We start from the raw sequence: 17626 nt of genomic DNA, 5'->3' as shown, positions 1-17626 counted from the left end.
AAGGCAAGAAAGAACCCTGTGGGGATGGATTAAAATTGCCAGTATCAGTGTGAACTCATGATTTCTAAAACATGTATATGTGTATGCATGTAAAAGTGTACATGTAAACTAAAAAGTGAATTCAGCAAAGTTGCAGGAAACAAAATCAATATATAGAAATCTGTTGCATTTTTGTACACTACTAATGAACTATCAGAAAGAGAAATTAAGAAAACAGTCCTGTTTACAGTTGCCCATTTATCAGAAAGAATAAAATACCTAGGAATAAATTTAACCAAGGAGGTGAAATACTTGTACACTGAAAACTATAAGACATGGATGAAAGAAATGGAAGAAGACACAAATAAATAGAAAAACATTCTGTGCTCCTGGGTTGGAAGAACTAATATTCTTAAAATGTCCATAGTACCTAAAGCAATCTATGGAATCAGTGCAGTCCCTATCAAAATTCCAATGGCAATTTCCCACAGAAATAGAACAAACAATCCTAAAATTCACATGGAACCATGAAAAACCCTGAATGGCCAGAGCAATCTTGAGAAAAAAGAACAGAGCTGGAGACCTCATGCTCCCTGATTTCAAATTATATTTCAAAGCCATTGTAATGAAAACAGTATGGTATTGGCATAAAAATGACACATAGATCAATGGAACAGAAGAGAAAGCCCAGAAATATACCTACACATATGGTCAGTTAATTTATGACAGAGGAGCCAAGAATATACAAGGGGAAAGGACAGTTTTTTCAATAAAAGGTGTTGGGAGAACTGGACAGTCACATGCAAAAGATTGAAACTGGGCCACTGTCTTACATCATACACACAGAATAATTCAAAATGGATTAAAGATTTAAGTGTAAGACAAACCGTAATACTCTTAGAAGAAAACCGATGGGGACTTCCCTGGTGGCACAGTGGTTAAGACTCTGCTCCCAATGCATGGGGCCCAGGTTTGAACCCTAGTCTGGGAACTAGATCCCACATGCATGCCACAACTAAGAGTTTGCATGCCGCAAGTAAGGAGCTTGGAGCCGTAACTAAGGAGCCTGTGAGCTGCAACTAAGACTCAACGCAACCAAATAAATAAAAAACAAACAAAAAAGAAAATAGATGAAAAGCTCCTTGACATTGGTCTTGGCAATGATATTTTTGGTTATGATACCAAAAGCAGAAGCAACAAAAGCAAAACTGTTAAACAAGTGGGACTACATCAAACTAAAATGCTTCTGCACAGCAAAGCAAACCTTTGAAAAGCCCACCAACTGAATGGGGGAAAATATTTGCAAATCATACATCTGATGAGGGGTTAGTATCCAAAATACATAAAGAACTCCTACAACCCAATAGCAAAAAACCAAACAATCCGATTAAAAAATGGGCAGAAGATCTGAATAGACATTTTTCCAGAGAAGACGTACTGCCGGCCAGCATGTACATGGAAAGATGCTCAACATCACTAATCATCAGGGAAATGCAAATCAAACAGTGGTGAGCTACCACCTAACACCTGTTAGAATGGTGGTTATCAAAGAGACAAAAAATAAGTGTTGGTGAGCATGTGGATAAAAGGAACCCTTGTAAATGTAAATCAGTGCAACTACTATGGAAAACAGTATGCAAGTGCCTCAAAAACTTAGAACTACCATATAATCCAGCAATCCCACTTCTGGGTATTTATCCAAAGAAAATGTAAACAGTAACTCGAAAATATACATGCACCCCCATGTTCATTGCAGCATTATTTACAATAACTAGATGTGGAAACAATCTAAGTGTCCATCGATGGATGAATGGATAAAGAAAGTGTGATGTGTGTGTGTGTGTGTGTGTATACATACAGTGGAATATTATTCAGCCACAAGAAAGAATGAAATCTTGCCATTTGTGACAACATGGATGGACCTTGAGGGCATTATGCTAAGTGAAGTAAGTCAGAGAAAGTTAAATACCATATGATCTCACTTATATGTGGAATCTAAAAACAACCCCCCCCCCAAACTCATAGATACAGAGAACAGATTGATGATTGCCAGAGGGGGGAGGAGGAGGGAGGTAGGTGAAATGTTTGAAGTGGGTCAAAAGGTACAAACTTCCAGTTAGTCATGGGAAAGTAATGTACAGCATGGTAACAGTAATACTGTATTACATATTTGAAAGTTGCTAAGAGACTAGATCTTAAAAATTCTTATGATAAGAAATGTAACCGTATGGTGACGAATGTTAACTAGACTTACTGTGGTGATCATTATGTAATATATACAATTGTTGACTCATTATGTTGTACACCTGAAACTAATGTTATGTCAGTTATATCTCAACAAAAAAAGTGTACAGTACATGTATGAGTATTTGTGTGTGTGTCTATATACACATATATTTCCTAGCCCTGTTCACAGAAATGGCCGTGAAGCAGAGGTAGCCCAGTAGCAATGAGTGCAGCTGGTGTCCAGATCTTGGATGCTGATACTGTTCTCCACTAAAAGGAACCAGGGCCCTTCAGAGAAATAGCTGATTCCAGGGTTGGGGCAGGATGGCTACAAGATGAGCTTGGGACATTTTGTAATGCCAGAAAATATGTAAGTGTTCAGAAAGTGATAGAAGCATGTTACAGAGGCATAAGTGTCAGCTTGAAGGGGCTTCCACTGGCCAAATTTCAGACAATTTGCTAAAATAATGAAGGACACCATTGAAATAATAGGAATCCATGAGTCTATATGGATAATAAATGTGTTAGTGAATGAAGGACTGAATGGGGGAGGGGAAGGCTCTTGATTACAGTAGACTGGCAATTTCCAAATGGTAAATGTAAAGGGAGTGATGGAGTTGAAAAATCATCCTTATGTATATTTAAAAATTTCCATTATAAGGCATTTTTAAAATTAGGAAAACGTATGCACATTTTATGGCTTTTGATTAATAATACTGTGCAGTAGCCTCCTAATTGGTATTTCTGACTGTAATTTCTCTCTATCCAAACACATTCCAGTAACCAGTTTTTTGAAGATACCACTTTGACTATATTTTTTCCTTTTGTCCATAGCTATGCCCCTGTAATATTTTAGAAAGAAGAGTGATTTTTTTGTTAAGAGTTTGGAGATTAGTAATATTGAGGAGTGCTAGAATACTGACTGACCTTCTTGTGTTGGAAGTAGGTAAGGGAAGGCAGTGATAGGAATATGTTGAACAAATCATGGATAAATGGCAACTCCATTTTTCTTCCTGCTGGGACTTGTGGCAGTTCTCAGAGTTGGGGCTTGGCAGTAGCAATCATCCTAAAGACTTAGGGGTAAAACCTTCAGACTTGCTGGAAAAAAAAATTCTGTAGGATAAAGATTCTTAGCTAGGTATTTGAAATCTTTAAAAAAAAAAAAAAAAAAAAAGAATCCGGCCTTACTCTGCCAAGAGTAGTTTCCGTGCTGGGTATTGAGGATATATAGCTAAACTAAATACAGTCTCTGCCTTCAAGAGATTTCCAATCTAGTGGTTGAGACAGATGAAGAGGAAGCTGTTTACTCTGTTGTTGGGGGTGAGGGAGAGAAAAAGTTTCCCATTTGAAAGTGAATTCTGTGTTGCCTCTGTTTTCTGTGTTACATGTTGGTGCCCATCTCCCTTATCTGTAAGCAGCTCCCCCACCTCCCTCCGGCCTTGAGACTAATCTTTGTACTCTCAACATTACTGTGGTAGGCCAAGTAATGGCCCCCAAAGATGTCCACATCCTAACCATCCCGGAACCTATGCATTTATTACCTTGCAGAGCCAAAAGGACTTTGCAGATATGATTAAGGTTAAAGACTTTGAGATGGGGAGATTATTCTGGGTTATCCAGCTGGGCCCAGTGTAATCGCAAGGATCCTTAGGAGTAGAAGAGAGGCAGGAGAGAGTCAGGGGTAGGTGTGATTATGGAAGAAGCCATAGTGATGTAAGAAGCTGCAGTTGCTGGCTCCAGCTTACATCCCTGGAGAAAGGGAGTCGTGAGTCAAGGAATGCAGGTGGCCTCTAGAAGCTGGAAATGGCTGGTAATAGGTTGTCCCTCAAAACCTCCAGAAAGGAGTGCAACCCTGCCATCACCTTGACTTTAGCCCACTGCGACCTGTGTCAGACATATAAACTACAGATCTGTGAGAAAATAAATTTGTGTTATTTTAGCCACTAAATTTGTGGTAATTTGTTATACCAGCAATACAAAAGTAATACAAGTACCTTCCATGTTGTTTGAGTTCAAAAATACTGGGTGAGTCCATAATTTTTTCCTTTATGTTATTTCCTTTTTTCCTTAAAAAAATTTTTTTTAGATGAATGTAAGATTACTTAATCAAGGTTTTATGTTGTCTTTTACATAAATATGTTTGTATCAGGCATAAAATACATGCTGGTAAGCTAATAAAATAGAGGAGGCTCTATTCTAATCACAAAAAAAGGCAACTTAGAGAATTAATCTTCCTTTCTTTAGGACCTGTAATGGAATTTGATTATGTTATATGTGAAGAATGTGGTAAAGAATTTATGGATTCTTATCTAATGAACCACTTTGATTTGGCAACTTGTGATAACTGCAGGTACTTATTTTTATTTCAGAGCATGTTCTAAATTACTAAAATTTAATGTTTGCTTGTAGGTTTAGGGCAAAACAGTAATTAGATCCATTTGGATTTAATATTTTCTTCATAAATATGTTGTTTTGGGAGTTTCCTAAAATTTCTGTATTTTCCATTTTGCTAAAGAATTACAGGAAGACTATGCTTATCAACGTTATGCCACATAAATAGGAAGGATGTCCCTGGTTCTGCCATAGATATGTCCTTTTCCTTTCTGCTGGGGGGTTGGGGGGGGCGTTAACCATCTCTCAGTAGCAGGTTCCTAACCCTTCTCTCCCCCCAGCCCCTAAGGATCCCTTTGTTTCTTTCTTTCTTTGACTAGTGTGTGTGTTGATACCTTGGTCAGAGGACTGGCACCTTCAATGAGAGGAGGGAAGTATAACGCCTCCAGCTACTCTTCTGGTACTCAGAACACCTCTTTCCGTTCATTTTCTACTCTCCTGAATTGGCAGGGAAGAGATTAAATGAGGAAAAATCACATTCTTCTGTCATTCTTTTTCTTCTCCTAGCCTTTATCTCTTTTTGTATCACCACGGAATATTACTCACTCCACTTGGTTCTCCTGTCCCTACTGGTTATCTCAGCCAAGTCCTGTGTTGGTGTCTTTCACACCTAAAGATCCCACCTTGGATTCTTACTTAGCCCTCTTATCTGTTCCCTGTCCCCACTTCTTGTACGTACAGTCCCAGATCAACTGCTCACACGCCTGGTGGACCTGCCTTTTCAGAGTCCCTGCTGCAGACATCTAGAGCCATCACCACTGACTTGTTGCTAAGTAGATCCCTAGAAGATAGAACGGGAGATGTTTCTGGTCTCATGATCAGATCTGTGATGGGAAATGTTCTGGTACCCACTGGAATTATCAGCTCTCTTCCCAGTGATGTAACAGTATCATTAATGCACACAGTGGTTAAGGCCCACAGTGTTATCACTCTCCTTAAAGTACAGATAGTGTTCAGGAGCTAAATTACCACATATAACCTTACTTCCGTGAGAAAATGGAAGCAACCTAATGATCAATTTAAAGAAAGTTATGTAAACATAATGAGGAATACAGCCCTCCATTCTATTTGTTTTTTCCAACATCTTTGACGATTATAGATTAGTACAATGTACTTTACCTGTCCCCTCCTTTGGTGTATACTTCCAAATTATTTAGTCTCCTTAAAGTTATTCCCAATTATAACTCCTCTCCCCCTCCCCCCACCGCCTGTCCTATACCTCCTCCTAAGTGTTCACCATTTCAGTAAAGGCCAACTTCATTCACTGGCTGTTTCTCTATCCCATGTTTAATTCCAAATCCATTTGGGTCTATATTTAAACCATGTCCTGAATCCATCTGTTTCTCATCCTCTGTACTATTACTGCCTTAGACTGGGCCCCTATCAGCTCTTGCCTGGACCACTGCAGTAGTACTCTTGTAACTGGCCTCTTCCCCCACTTTTGCACGGTTAGTCTCTTCTCCATATAGCATTTTACTCAAAACTCTTTAATGGTTTCGAATCCATGTAGAATAAAATTGTCTTCACCATTTCTTACAAGACCCTTGCGTGTCTCTGACTTTATTTTCCATCACTCCTCACCATCACCTACTTTAAGCATTCTGGTCACACTGGCTCGCTTGTTGTGAACTCCATTTGCAAAGCACACTCCTGTCCTAGAGTCTTTGCACTTGCTCTTCTTTCTGCTATGAATGTTCTTTCTCTAGCTATTCAGAATGTTTTCTGACTTCTGAAGGGCCCTGCTCAAATGTTTCCTCATCAGTGGCATTCTCTTGATTTCCCAATCTCTCTGAAAATTTCTGTTCCTTTACCATGCTTTGTATTCCTTTATAGCACTTTTATCAGTCATCATGTTTGCTTATTGACTGTCTTCTCCTAACTAGAATGTAAGCTTCCTGAAAACAAGGCTTTGTTTTATTCTTTGCTGTATTCCTAGTACCTTGAACAATACCTAGCATGTAGATGGAGAACAAATGAATGAGAAGAGCTATGTAATTGACTATGTCTCCATTTTTACCTGGGCTTTGAAAAAGCTCAGAGCCAACTGGAAACGCAGCTGTGCTTGGTGCCTTTGGACCTTGCATGTTTATATTCCTTATATCCTGCCTCTCCTGACTTTAAGCCTTATATTTTCTTACTCATTGAGTCTTAAGTTCTCATTTATATTTGCTGTGTTCATGTAAGTTATTTCAAATACTTTGTGGAAAAGAGGGACTTAGTAAAAAGAAATTCTTAACGTGTTAAATAACATGGATCTGCTGCTAATATAAATAGCTTCTCAGAATTAGTAAAAGAAAGTACTTCTCTGTTGGAATTCTTATGCTGCTAATTTGACCATGAGCGTTTCAGGAAAAAGTATTTTATATGTTTCTTTTGGCATGTATGCCCCTAGGTTTGGGGACTGTTTGAAAAATCTTAATTTATTTGAAACAACTACTGTATATAATGGACTTAATCTGTTTTCAGAGATGCTGATGATAAACACAAGCTTATAACTAAAACAGAAGCAAAACAAGAATACCTTCTGAAAGATTGTGATTTAGAAAAAAGAGAACCAGCTCTTAAATTTATTGTGAAGAAGAATCCTCATCATGCACAATGGGGTGATATGAAACTCTACTTAAAATTACAGGTCTCCAATAAGTTATAATCAGTCATTTTAAACCCTGGGTCGGGTGAAGCTTTAACAATGAACTAGTTATAATTAGTTTTCACTTACAGAAAGTTAAAAAGATCCTTTTCATTTTATTGTTTGACACGAGCCATAGTCGTACATAATGACATTTAATAACATGTTTACTTATTTTGCTTTTTGTTGTTTTTTTTTTTTTTTTTTTTTTTAATATTTATTTATTTATTTGGCTGCACCAGGTCTTAGTTGCGGCATGTGGGATCCTCCCGGACCGGGGCACGAACCCGTGTCCTCTGCATTGGCAGGCGGACTCTCAACCACTGCGCCACCGGGGAGGCCCTATTTTGCTTTTTGATGTGGCACTTTGAAGCAAATATATTACTACTGGGTGATGTTAGGAGTACAATTTGGAAACAAAAATGCTTGAAATAGGAGTCAGCCCTTGCCCACCTACCCCGCAAATAAAATCATAAAAAAAAAATTTGGGAATTTCACAGATGCCCAGAATCTAACTCCAGCTTCCTGTATCTACCCAAGAATGGTACAAATATCATAATATTCTTTTTTGTGCCATTATATAAAAAATATTGGGAGGCATTGCTTTAGAGCACAGTTTGATTGGAATATACTAGAAGATCCTAGTATCTTCTAATAAACCACATTGTAAAAGCAGACATATATTGAATTTTCACTAAACATAATACACTATTGATTAAAAGATTCACCATAATTTTATGTACTATTAAAAATGAAAAAATGCTGCTAATTAAACTGACCCAGTGCTGCCTTATCACTTGATGCTTTTATTTTATTGAAATAGTGCCATTAGACTTACTATAGTTTTTTTTTTGCTATAAATCATGCTTGTGTGTACATAACAAGGAAAATGCAAGTACCACAGATTTATTAAGGTATTCCTAAACTTACTTACATTCAGAGTCCAATTCTTCTGAATCACTTCTTGACTCAGGGTTGTTAAAGTACCATTAAGTTACATTAGTGATGCAGCATTTTCAGGGATGTTAAATTGTGGAAAATGTGATGTTTTAGAATTTATGAAGTAACAGTGTATTTCTTTATGTTAAGAAATTTCAGTTTGGCTTTATTGATTGATATTTTGGTCCCTGTAACATATTGTGAGAGATATCCCGAGCATAATTCTCAGTGTGTATATTATTTCCCTACATGTAAATAAATATTATAAAGAGTACATATATATATATATATTCCAAGGTTTTTAAACTAGAATAAAGACTTGTTAGGTCATTCAGCTACCAAAGTTTTTAAAGAAAATTCATATTTTTAAGATCAGAAATTAGTCAAGTGGATGGAAACTGTTATTGATTCAGGAGAAGAGTAGTAGTGATTGATTTCCTGTGATGGGAGATTTCTGGAGATGACCTCATATTTAGATCTGATACGGCTAATTGGTCAGCAGATTTTTTTGGGTGATCCTGCCAAAACTCGATCAAACCCACTGACTACATGTAGTTCTCTCGATTCACGTGAAAACAAAGCAGAGAAGTGATTGCAGTCAGAGGACAGCTTTTCTATTTACACAGGTACACCTAGTTTTATTGTGCTTTGCAAATACGTAATCTCATTCATCATACATTCACTGACGGTTTCATAGGTTTATAGATAGAGATATTATTAGAGTTGTTTCTTTTTTTTTTTTTTTTTTTTTTTTTTTACGGTACGCGGGCCTCTCACCGTTGTGGCCTCTCCCATTGCGGAGCACAGGCTCCGGACATGCAGACGCAGCGCGGGGCACGAACCCGTGTCCCCTGCATTGGCAGGCGGACTCTCAACCACTGTGCCACCAGGAAAGCCCTAGAGTTGTTTCTTATCAATATTTAAAAACTTTTAAATTTCAAATAAATACTTATAAAATTGCACTTAAGTTAGATCACTCTTTGGCATCTATGGATTTAATAATTATAACTATTTTACAACAATGAATCACAACTAATTTATGGATTCTGTATTTCAGATTGTGAAGCGGTCTCTTGAAGTTTGGGGTAGTCAGGAAGCATTAGAAGAAGCGAAGGAAGTTCAACAGAAAAACCGAGAAAAAATGAAACAGAAGAAGTTTGATAAAAAAGTAAAAGGTAAGTGGCTACATTTATATCATGAAGGACTGTGCTCTACTGCTTTGCAAAGAGCCTTTAGCTAAGTTCTTCCACTTTAAAGATACAGTGTCACTGTTGGATTGGAAATTTTTTTCTTCCATAAATTGAAGAACAAAAGACTTAAAGTTGCCCTCAGTAAGTTGGTGTTTGAGACTCTTAGTCCAAACCTCACTGCAATTCTAAAAAAGCATGTAAGCCCTCGTCTTCAAGTGAGTCATGTTTTTGTATAGGAACGGTGGTAGGGTCAGGAATGTACCCCTGGTTAAGGGTTTGGCCTCAGTGCAATCTTAAATGTGACCCACACGGTTATCAAAAGTGAAGTTTTCCACCAGCAAACCTCTCTAATTGCTTAAAATGAAAAAATAATGCCTAAGTCTCAGTGATCTAATTTAGCAGCTAGAAGGAACCTTCTAATGTCAGATAGTCTAATCACTTTTATATATGAATAAAAGACCTGGAAAGGTAGAGTGACTTGTTACATAGGTGCTAGAGAGTTGGGACTGGAGCCAGGATTTCATGACCGAAAGTCTGCATTGGTACATTCATTCCTCTGTCCATACATCTGTCTATCCATGTAACTATCCATTCTTTTGTCCATCTATCTCTGTATTCATTTGTCCATGCATTCATCCATGTATGCATATGTGCAGAAGTCTGTCCGTCCAGTGTATCCAACAATTGCTAAGTGTCAGCTGTGTACCACGCTCTGTGCTAACACAAATGCTGGCGTCAACATTTTGTCAGAAGAGAAAGACTGGTAAACTTAGTCATAATCGAGCGTGATAAGTACTGTGACAGCGATGAACATAGGGTGTTATAGGAGCACAAAGGGCACTTGTTGGCTGTATCACAGATTCCCTACAGAGAATCTTAAAAAGTAGGTGTAAATGTTCTTCATACAGTAGAGTGCCAGTGTGGTGTCAAGTGTATATAGATAACATGTATTCTCTGTATACACAGGGTTATACATATAATAAATTGATCCATTTAAAATGAGTATCGTAGCCATAATAAGTAATTTTGCTTATGTGTTTAGGCTTTAGAAGAGGTTTTGGAGGGTGAATGAAGATAGTTCAGGTGTCTTAAAAACAAAAGAGCAAAAAAAAAAAAAATTGAATGTAAGCCTACCTTGTTCCTTCTTATTGTGAGGGAATTCTTTCCCCCTTTTCAGTACAAGAGTAATTCATGTGAAGTGCAGAGAAGTTAGAAAACTAAAGAACTTCTATCCCATAATTATACTACCCAGAGACAATCATCAGTTTAATGTCTATTTTTCCAGTTCTTTTCTATGCATAGGCCCTTAAAAAATTTTTATAAAAATGGAAGCACAGTTGGACATTTATGAAGTTTATCAAAACTTCTCTGTAAAAAAAAAAAAGAAAAACTTCTCTGTATTTCAGTTTCTTCAACTATAAAAATGATGATAATACCACCCACCTTATAAAAGTTTAGTAAGGAATCAGTGAGACATTACACGTAAGTTGCTTAGATGAGAACTAGGGCAGAGTGACATCCTATAGATCGTAGTATTACTATGGCATATTATGTACCTATTATAAGAATATGGCAGTTCTGCATGTGTTGCTGTACAAGGATACTCTTTTTTTTCCCCTGTAGATATTATATAATGAAGGCAGGTAAAAGATCCACTTATATATCCTTGGACTTGGGTGTAAATGTTCAAATATCTGTCAATGATTGCTTTATTCTTTAATTACAGGAAGGGAATAATAGTTGAGCATATTTCAAATTTCTAATTCTGATTACAAATGAAAATTTTGATATATAAAATTGATCAACTTAACAATAAGGAATAAAAATCAAAGTTTAATAAAAAAAATTTATCAAAGACACACAACCCCATGATAAACATCCTTATATACATCTTTATATAAATTATAGTTACTTAACATATCATTTCCTGAATCAGAGGGTAATAAGCACACATATAATATATATGCCTTTGTAGAGAGGTTTCCTATAGCAAACTATGCCATGTAAGAGCATTTCATTGAAGATTTGTCCCCAGATTAGCCACTTCTGTACCACAGTCATCCAGAATACCTGCAAGGGCCAGTTGAGAGGATTTGGAAAGACTTCTTTTGAATTTGGTCCTTTCTTTAATCTCTTCCATGTTTTACCCCGACCCTTCTTCTCTTCCAACATCAAGGAAAGCCTTGAGGGATCAGGTAACAGAAGGCACCTTAAGGGGTGTGAAAGAGGAGGGCACATTTATAGACTAATCACATACCAGCCTAGAGTTTTTGTCAGCCCCAGCTCCCTGAATCACCTCAGCTCTTCCCTTTCTGCTGCCTCCTCAAACCACTTTCCTGATGGTATTTTGCTGTAGATAATAATATATGGATAAAGGAATTAGAAACATATACCTTCAAAGTGATGAAATATTTTAAAAAGAGGGTCTATCTGTAGTTTTATTAGATACTATAATATTTCTGTAGTTTGGTCAAGATGTCATCTAAAGGGGACTAAATTCTGTAATTTGACTAACAATAACAGATGATGGCATCTGTTTAATTTTTTCATGCTTTTTTCTGTAACAGTTCTATTAAGATAGTCATCTATTTAAATATTAGCATGAATAGAACATTTCTTTTAAGATTTACACAGTTCACATGGGTATTTTTTTTAAAGAAGTATAAACTCAAACATAATTGGCTGTTTTTCTCGCTATGTTAAATTGCTGCTATTATCCACCAGATAAACTACTGTGGATTTTCCTCATCCTTGAAGAGTTTGAATTTGCCCTAAATTTTTTCTTGGACCTCTTAAGACTGGTTTCTTTAATTCAGTTTATTTCTTGTTTGGGTGAAGCATGTTTTTTGAGGAAATTTTCCAAGTGGTTACAAGAATGGTTTATTTTCTAAGACCCTGTTACGAATCTAAGAATGTTTTTCTGTTTCTCTTGCATATGAAAACTTGAGTTCTCTCTCAGTTGTATAAACATTACTCCATTGTCTTCTGGTCTTTAATGTGCAGAGGTCAGTGCCATGCCTTCTTTAATTATGGCTTCTTCTTGTTGATTTACTTTAGAGGTTGGTGGATATGTTCCTGTCCTCCTGACTAGGCCACAAAGGGCTGAGAGTGGAGTAGACACTGTAGAAATTAGAAACAAGGAGCTTGCTATGCACTTTGCTCAGAAGGCTCAGAACAGAGAGGAATAAAAGCAAGTCTAAAAGTTTTTTTAGTTCAAAAGAAATTGGAACCTGGTTCCTCTTGGTCTTCTGATTTTGATCCACAAAGAAGCTGACACAAAGTTTACTTCTTTATGGAAAGGTAAGAGATTACATTTACCTGTTTTTAGAATATGATCTTCTACTTCATCAGTTTGAGAAAGAATTGATCTTACTAGAGAAGGAAATTATAGATAGTGTAAGGTGTATATATAAATTTAGACAAGGTGAAAGACAAAGAATTTCCTTGTCGGCAAGTTCAAATTGTTACAGATCTCTTAGATCCAAGAAGGCAGAAGTAGAAAGGATGGCATCACTGTGCTTAGTTTAACTAGATTTTAAAAAAGGCAGTGTGTGTTGGCCTGGATATTGGATGGGAACTTTGAATTGGTGCAAATACACAGAACATTTTGGGTTTGCGTGGCTCCTTTCCACAGATAAGGTGGCTGTAAGGCTTTTCTTTAAAGTTATACTCAGCTTTTCTCTTAATACTGGTAGAGGTTAGCCTTCTAAAAACAAAGAACAATTAATCTTAATTGTTTGTTAGTATGCACTTTTTTCCCCAAAAGAGGTGGGTGAGAAAATCCCATTTGGAGGCTCCTTCTAAGTTTGTGAACATTTTACATTCTGGGCCTGTGGTTATATTTATGACTATTTTTGGGCTTCTCTCAGGGGAGTTTGAAGGACACAGTTTCCTATCCTTAGTTTTGGAGGACAAAGTAAGATCAAAGCTTCATATGTTATTTCCTTGTGATTTTTTTCCCCTCTCGTTACCAGTGGGCACCCTATGTCAAAACTTCCTGCCCTCCCATCAGGTATTTAGAAGTATCTGGTCTCTCTCCACTAGTTCTTTTGTAAGTTTACCTGGTAAACAGCATTGGGCTTCTTTGAATACAGGCTGCCTCTTTTGTAAAATTAAGATATTAAGCTGGATAAAATACAAGTTTTAGAGTGGTATAAAATACATTTTTCATTGAAACAAAGATTTAGGGGAAAAGTTCTTTGGGTAAAAAATAGAAACAGTCCCTGAAGATAATCAGTAGCAGGACTGATGGTTATCACAAACAGTTTTATAACCTTCCCAGAGAAGTAGTCTACAGCTTTTTGTGTTGTGAAATCCTAGGCCAGTGGGGCCAGGAGGTTGGAACGTGTTAACCGCTGTCCTGTTCTCCAGCCTCGGTTAGGCTTTCAGGGCTGCTTGATATGTCCCCGCTCCACTCCCAAGGTTTCCTTAGTTTTCCCAAGGCCTAGCAGACCTTTTCTCACTCTTCTAAAGTCTCTGATCTTTCCACCTTTTCTTCTCATTCTCAGCAGTAGGTAGTTGACCTCTACTTTCCAAAGTTTTAAGTTGCTTAAATGAAGTAATGTGAAAAACTTTCTAATCCTTATTTAAACAAATTTTTTATTTCACCAGATGTTGACATTTTGCCACATTTGCTTTTTTCTCCTTCATTCACACACACATATTTTGCTGAACCATTTAAGAGTTACTTGCAGACATTGTGATTCTTATTAATACTTAAGCATTTATCTACTATAAATAAAGACATGTTTCTGCTAACCAAAAAATAGTCACACTCAATAAACAACATTAATATAATGCTTTTACCTAGTATATAATCTATATTATTTGTCTTTCCCCAGTTGTTCCAATGTCCCTTTATAGCTTTTTAGTTGTTGGATCCGGGGGCCAATCAAGGATGATGCATATCCATAGTCTCTTTGGTTTATTAGCAGTTTTCTCACGATTAGATTCTGATCGGTTACCTCAGGAGACACATGGTATCGCTTAGGTAAGGTAGTGTCTGCCAGATTTCTCCATTGTAAAGGTACCCTTTCCCCTTTGTAATTAATAAGAAATCTATGGGGTGACTGACACTATGTGAACATCTCATTCCTTAAGTTTCACTCAGTGGTTTTAGCACCCAGGTTGAATCTTGCCTGAGTCAGTTATTATTAGGGTGGATATAAATGGTGACTTTCTTTTTCTGTTATTTCTACAATTACTATTTGGCTTCTTTTGGAAAGAAGAGCTTTTTTTTAGTACTAGTTGGATTCATGGATTCTTATTCTCAAGTAACTGTTACAGTCTGTCCATTCCTGATTATTCATTTTGACGCCCAAATTTGGCCATTGGAAGCCCCTTCAATCTAGCTACTGTCTTTTAAAAATGTTTTTATTTGGAAATAATTTCAAACTTACATAAAATTGCAAGGATAAGAATGGTACAAGGGACACCCAGATTCTTCACCCAGATTTACCTATTAACAACTTTATGTCATTTGCATTCTCTCTACACATACGTTTATTTCTGAGCCATTTAAGAGTAGGTTGTGTACATTGCCACCCTTTTTTTACCCCTAAATACTACAGTGTATATTTCCTAAGAATAGGAATATTCTCTTACAGAAGTATACTACTGATATTTTTATCTAATCTGTCATCCATATTCCGTTAGTTGACCCAATCATGTCCTGTGTAGTTTTTTTATTCTAGTACAGAATCCAGTCTAGGATCAGGTATTGGCTTTAGGTACCAAGTCTTCCTAAACTACTTTATTCTGGAATATTTCCACAGCCTTTATCGTTTACGACACTGACATTTTTGAAGAAGTCTTTTCTCTTCCCCTGCCTGCCTTTTTTGCAGTAATATGTTTTTCATTTGGGATTTTTCTGATGTTTCCTGGTGGTTAGATTCGGGTTATTCATTTCAGGTTGGATAGAACATAAATGAAGTGACTTTTCTAGGGCATCACATCTGGAGGCATGTGATATCCATCTGCCCTCAATGGTGATGTTAATATTTATTTTTGATAAGCAAAAAAAACCCTGTAAGACCACGTAAATGTCCTGCTTCTCCTCAACACTTCACCCTAAATTTAACATTCATCCGTGGATGGTTCTTGCCTGAATCAGTATTTAGTATGATGGTTGCAAAAATTGTTTTCTACCTTCAGCGCTCACTCCACATTTAACCAGTTGGAAATTGGCATTCTATAGCATCATTCCCCCATTTGTTTATTACTGGTATGGATTCATTAATTCCTATTCTTCTCAGTGGCTTTTGGTTCATTTCTGTTCTCAATTATTTTGGTGCTCAAATTGTTTCAGATTTGGGCCCATAGGAGTATCTTCAGGCTAGGTCTTGTGTCCTTCTGACATGTCTTCATCAATCTTTGACCACTTCTTTCTAGCTTAAAACACGTGTATATCTAATACATAATTAAATCCTTGAGTTTACATTATATCGAGTTCTAATCCAAAATTTTAGGGTTTATTCTGGTTTTCTTCCTTTCCTTATTTGTAATTTCCTTCTTTGACAGTGAGAAACCTGATTTCCATTATCCTTTATAATATATAGTTATTTGATTAGTGCCCCTGAATGTACCTAATTTCCCTTCACTGTTGCTGCCTCCTCTCTAGGAGACCCTCCTTATCTATCTTGGGCTCTCCCCCACCCCCATGCCCACTTGCTCCACCTCATGGCTTTAAGACTAGATCGGTCGTGTGGGGAAAGAAGGGCAAGAAAATGACAGATATACCAGTTTTGTTTTGTTTTGTTCTAGTGCCTCCTAGCACAAGTTTTTTCAGGAATGTCTAGTAAATACTAAAGATATGGCTTTATTGTCATTATAGATCTTGATAGATTAGCTGAAGGATGGGAAGAAAAGCCATAAAGTCAGTATAAAACCTTATGTTCAGTTGTGACAATTATGGCTAGTAAGCTGGATTTTTGTTAAGTATTCTTTCAGTCTTAAGAAAATTTTCTTATCTCTCTTCCTAAGTTCACATAACGCACAAACTGGGCAGTTAGCTTAGCGACTGGGATGCAGTCAGATTTTGAGAGATTTTCCTCGTGGGGTAGTAAAGGGAAAGTGGCCAGGATACCTTACCTCAGAGCAAAGTTGAAAAGTAGGTATTGGAACTTACACAGGAGACATCTTCCTGTCATTATCTGAAACCATGAGGCATCTGTGCAGTTCTGGTCAGCATATCATTTATTTTTTATTTTAAAAATATCCCAAGGTAGAAAAATAAAAGGATAAAGGGCATTCCAGATATGTTTAGAAAAATTAGGGCTCTTCAGAATATGAGAGGATATAGGCATAAAGGTTAGAGTTTGGATGAACATGATTTTCTCCCTAGTTTGGAAACTGTCTAGAGGTATATACACTGAAGCTTGAAAATGTCTCAGATAAAGTGCTTTTCATGTTGGAGGTGTATGAAAAGGCATCACAGCTTAGTGGTTAAGAACATGGCCTGAGCTAGAGTGTGCCTCTGCCTGACCTTAGGCACAACTTATGTAACTTCTCTGAGCCTTAGTTTTCTCATCTGTAAAACTGGGTTGATAGTTGTACTTATTGCAAAGTGTTGTGAGGATTAAGTTTTATAAATAAAGTGCTTAGAACAGTGCCTGATACATAGCCCTATTTGCTTGCTTATCCTCATGGTACAAATAAAGGCTGAAAATACAAAGATTCAAGTATTATTTTGATAGTACTTATCATAGTAAAATGGATTAAACAAAATGTGTGTGATTACTTGGTGTACTTTGATTTTTAAGGTTGAGATTATAGAAGATAATGATCATACCCTCCCTTGGGTAGTGCTGCTGTCAAAAGTGCAGGGCTTGATGGATCATTGGTCAGAATAGAAAAATGAAAACAACTTGTGTTGCTTTTTATTCATTAAACTAGAAACTGAGATGTTATTAGCTTGTTAATTTCTGATTAACACAAAGCATTTGGTTTCTTCAAGTAACATGCAGTGTGAACTTTAGAATGTCCTAGTCGCTTTTCAGAGCATCCAACGTAACTTTTCTTTGTGAAAATGACATCTTAACGTGACGTAGCGGGAAAAGTTCTAAACATTGGAATAAATGACCTGGGTTCCCATGCTATCTTTGCTCAATTTCCTTACCTGCAAAGTAAAATGAAGTAAAATAACTCCATGGTTCTTTCCGGGTCTTAATAGTCAGTGATTCTTTTATTTATGTTGTACTTTGCATGATTACTAGCAATTTATGTCCTAAACTATTGCTCTCATTTTATAGGATAAATAATAATAGACATAAGG

At 36.8% G+C, this 17626-nt stretch overlaps 1 protein-coding gene across 4 annotated transcripts in view; it reads left to right on the top strand.

The window, feature by feature from the left end:
* The window catches only part of XPA (XPA, DNA damage recognition and repair factor), a 56953-nt gene that overhangs the window by 15938 nt on the left and 23389 nt on the right, over nucleotides 1–17626 (top strand). For 3 of the 4 annotated variants that reach the window (XR_016393449.1, XM_089912584.1, XM_022600067.3), the window contains exons 3-5: nucleotides 4450–4555; nucleotides 7063–7228; nucleotides 9222–9339. Coding sequence is in view for 2 of the 4 variants with exons in the window: in XM_089912584.1 (XP_089768710.1) it covers nucleotides 4450–4555; nucleotides 7063–7228; nucleotides 9222–9339 (390 nt within the window). In the remaining 2 variants the exon portion in view is untranslated. The remainder of the gene's footprint in view (nucleotides 1–4449; nucleotides 4556–7062; nucleotides 7229–9221; nucleotides 9340–17626) is intronic. The other variant, XR_016393450.1, reaches the window with a different exon arrangement.

The sequence above is a fragment of the Delphinapterus leucas genome, chromosome 6 (assembly GCF_059928025.1).
Source record: "Delphinapterus leucas isolate spDelLeu-1000000601 "Yukka" chromosome 6, BTC_Dleu_Yukka2, whole genome shotgun sequence".
In the NCBI taxonomy this organism is placed as follows: domain Eukaryota; kingdom Metazoa; phylum Chordata; class Mammalia; order Artiodactyla; family Monodontidae; genus Delphinapterus; species Delphinapterus leucas.
The sequence above is the reverse complement of the archived record's forward strand: the minus strand, read 5'-3'. Positions and strand labels throughout refer to the sequence as shown.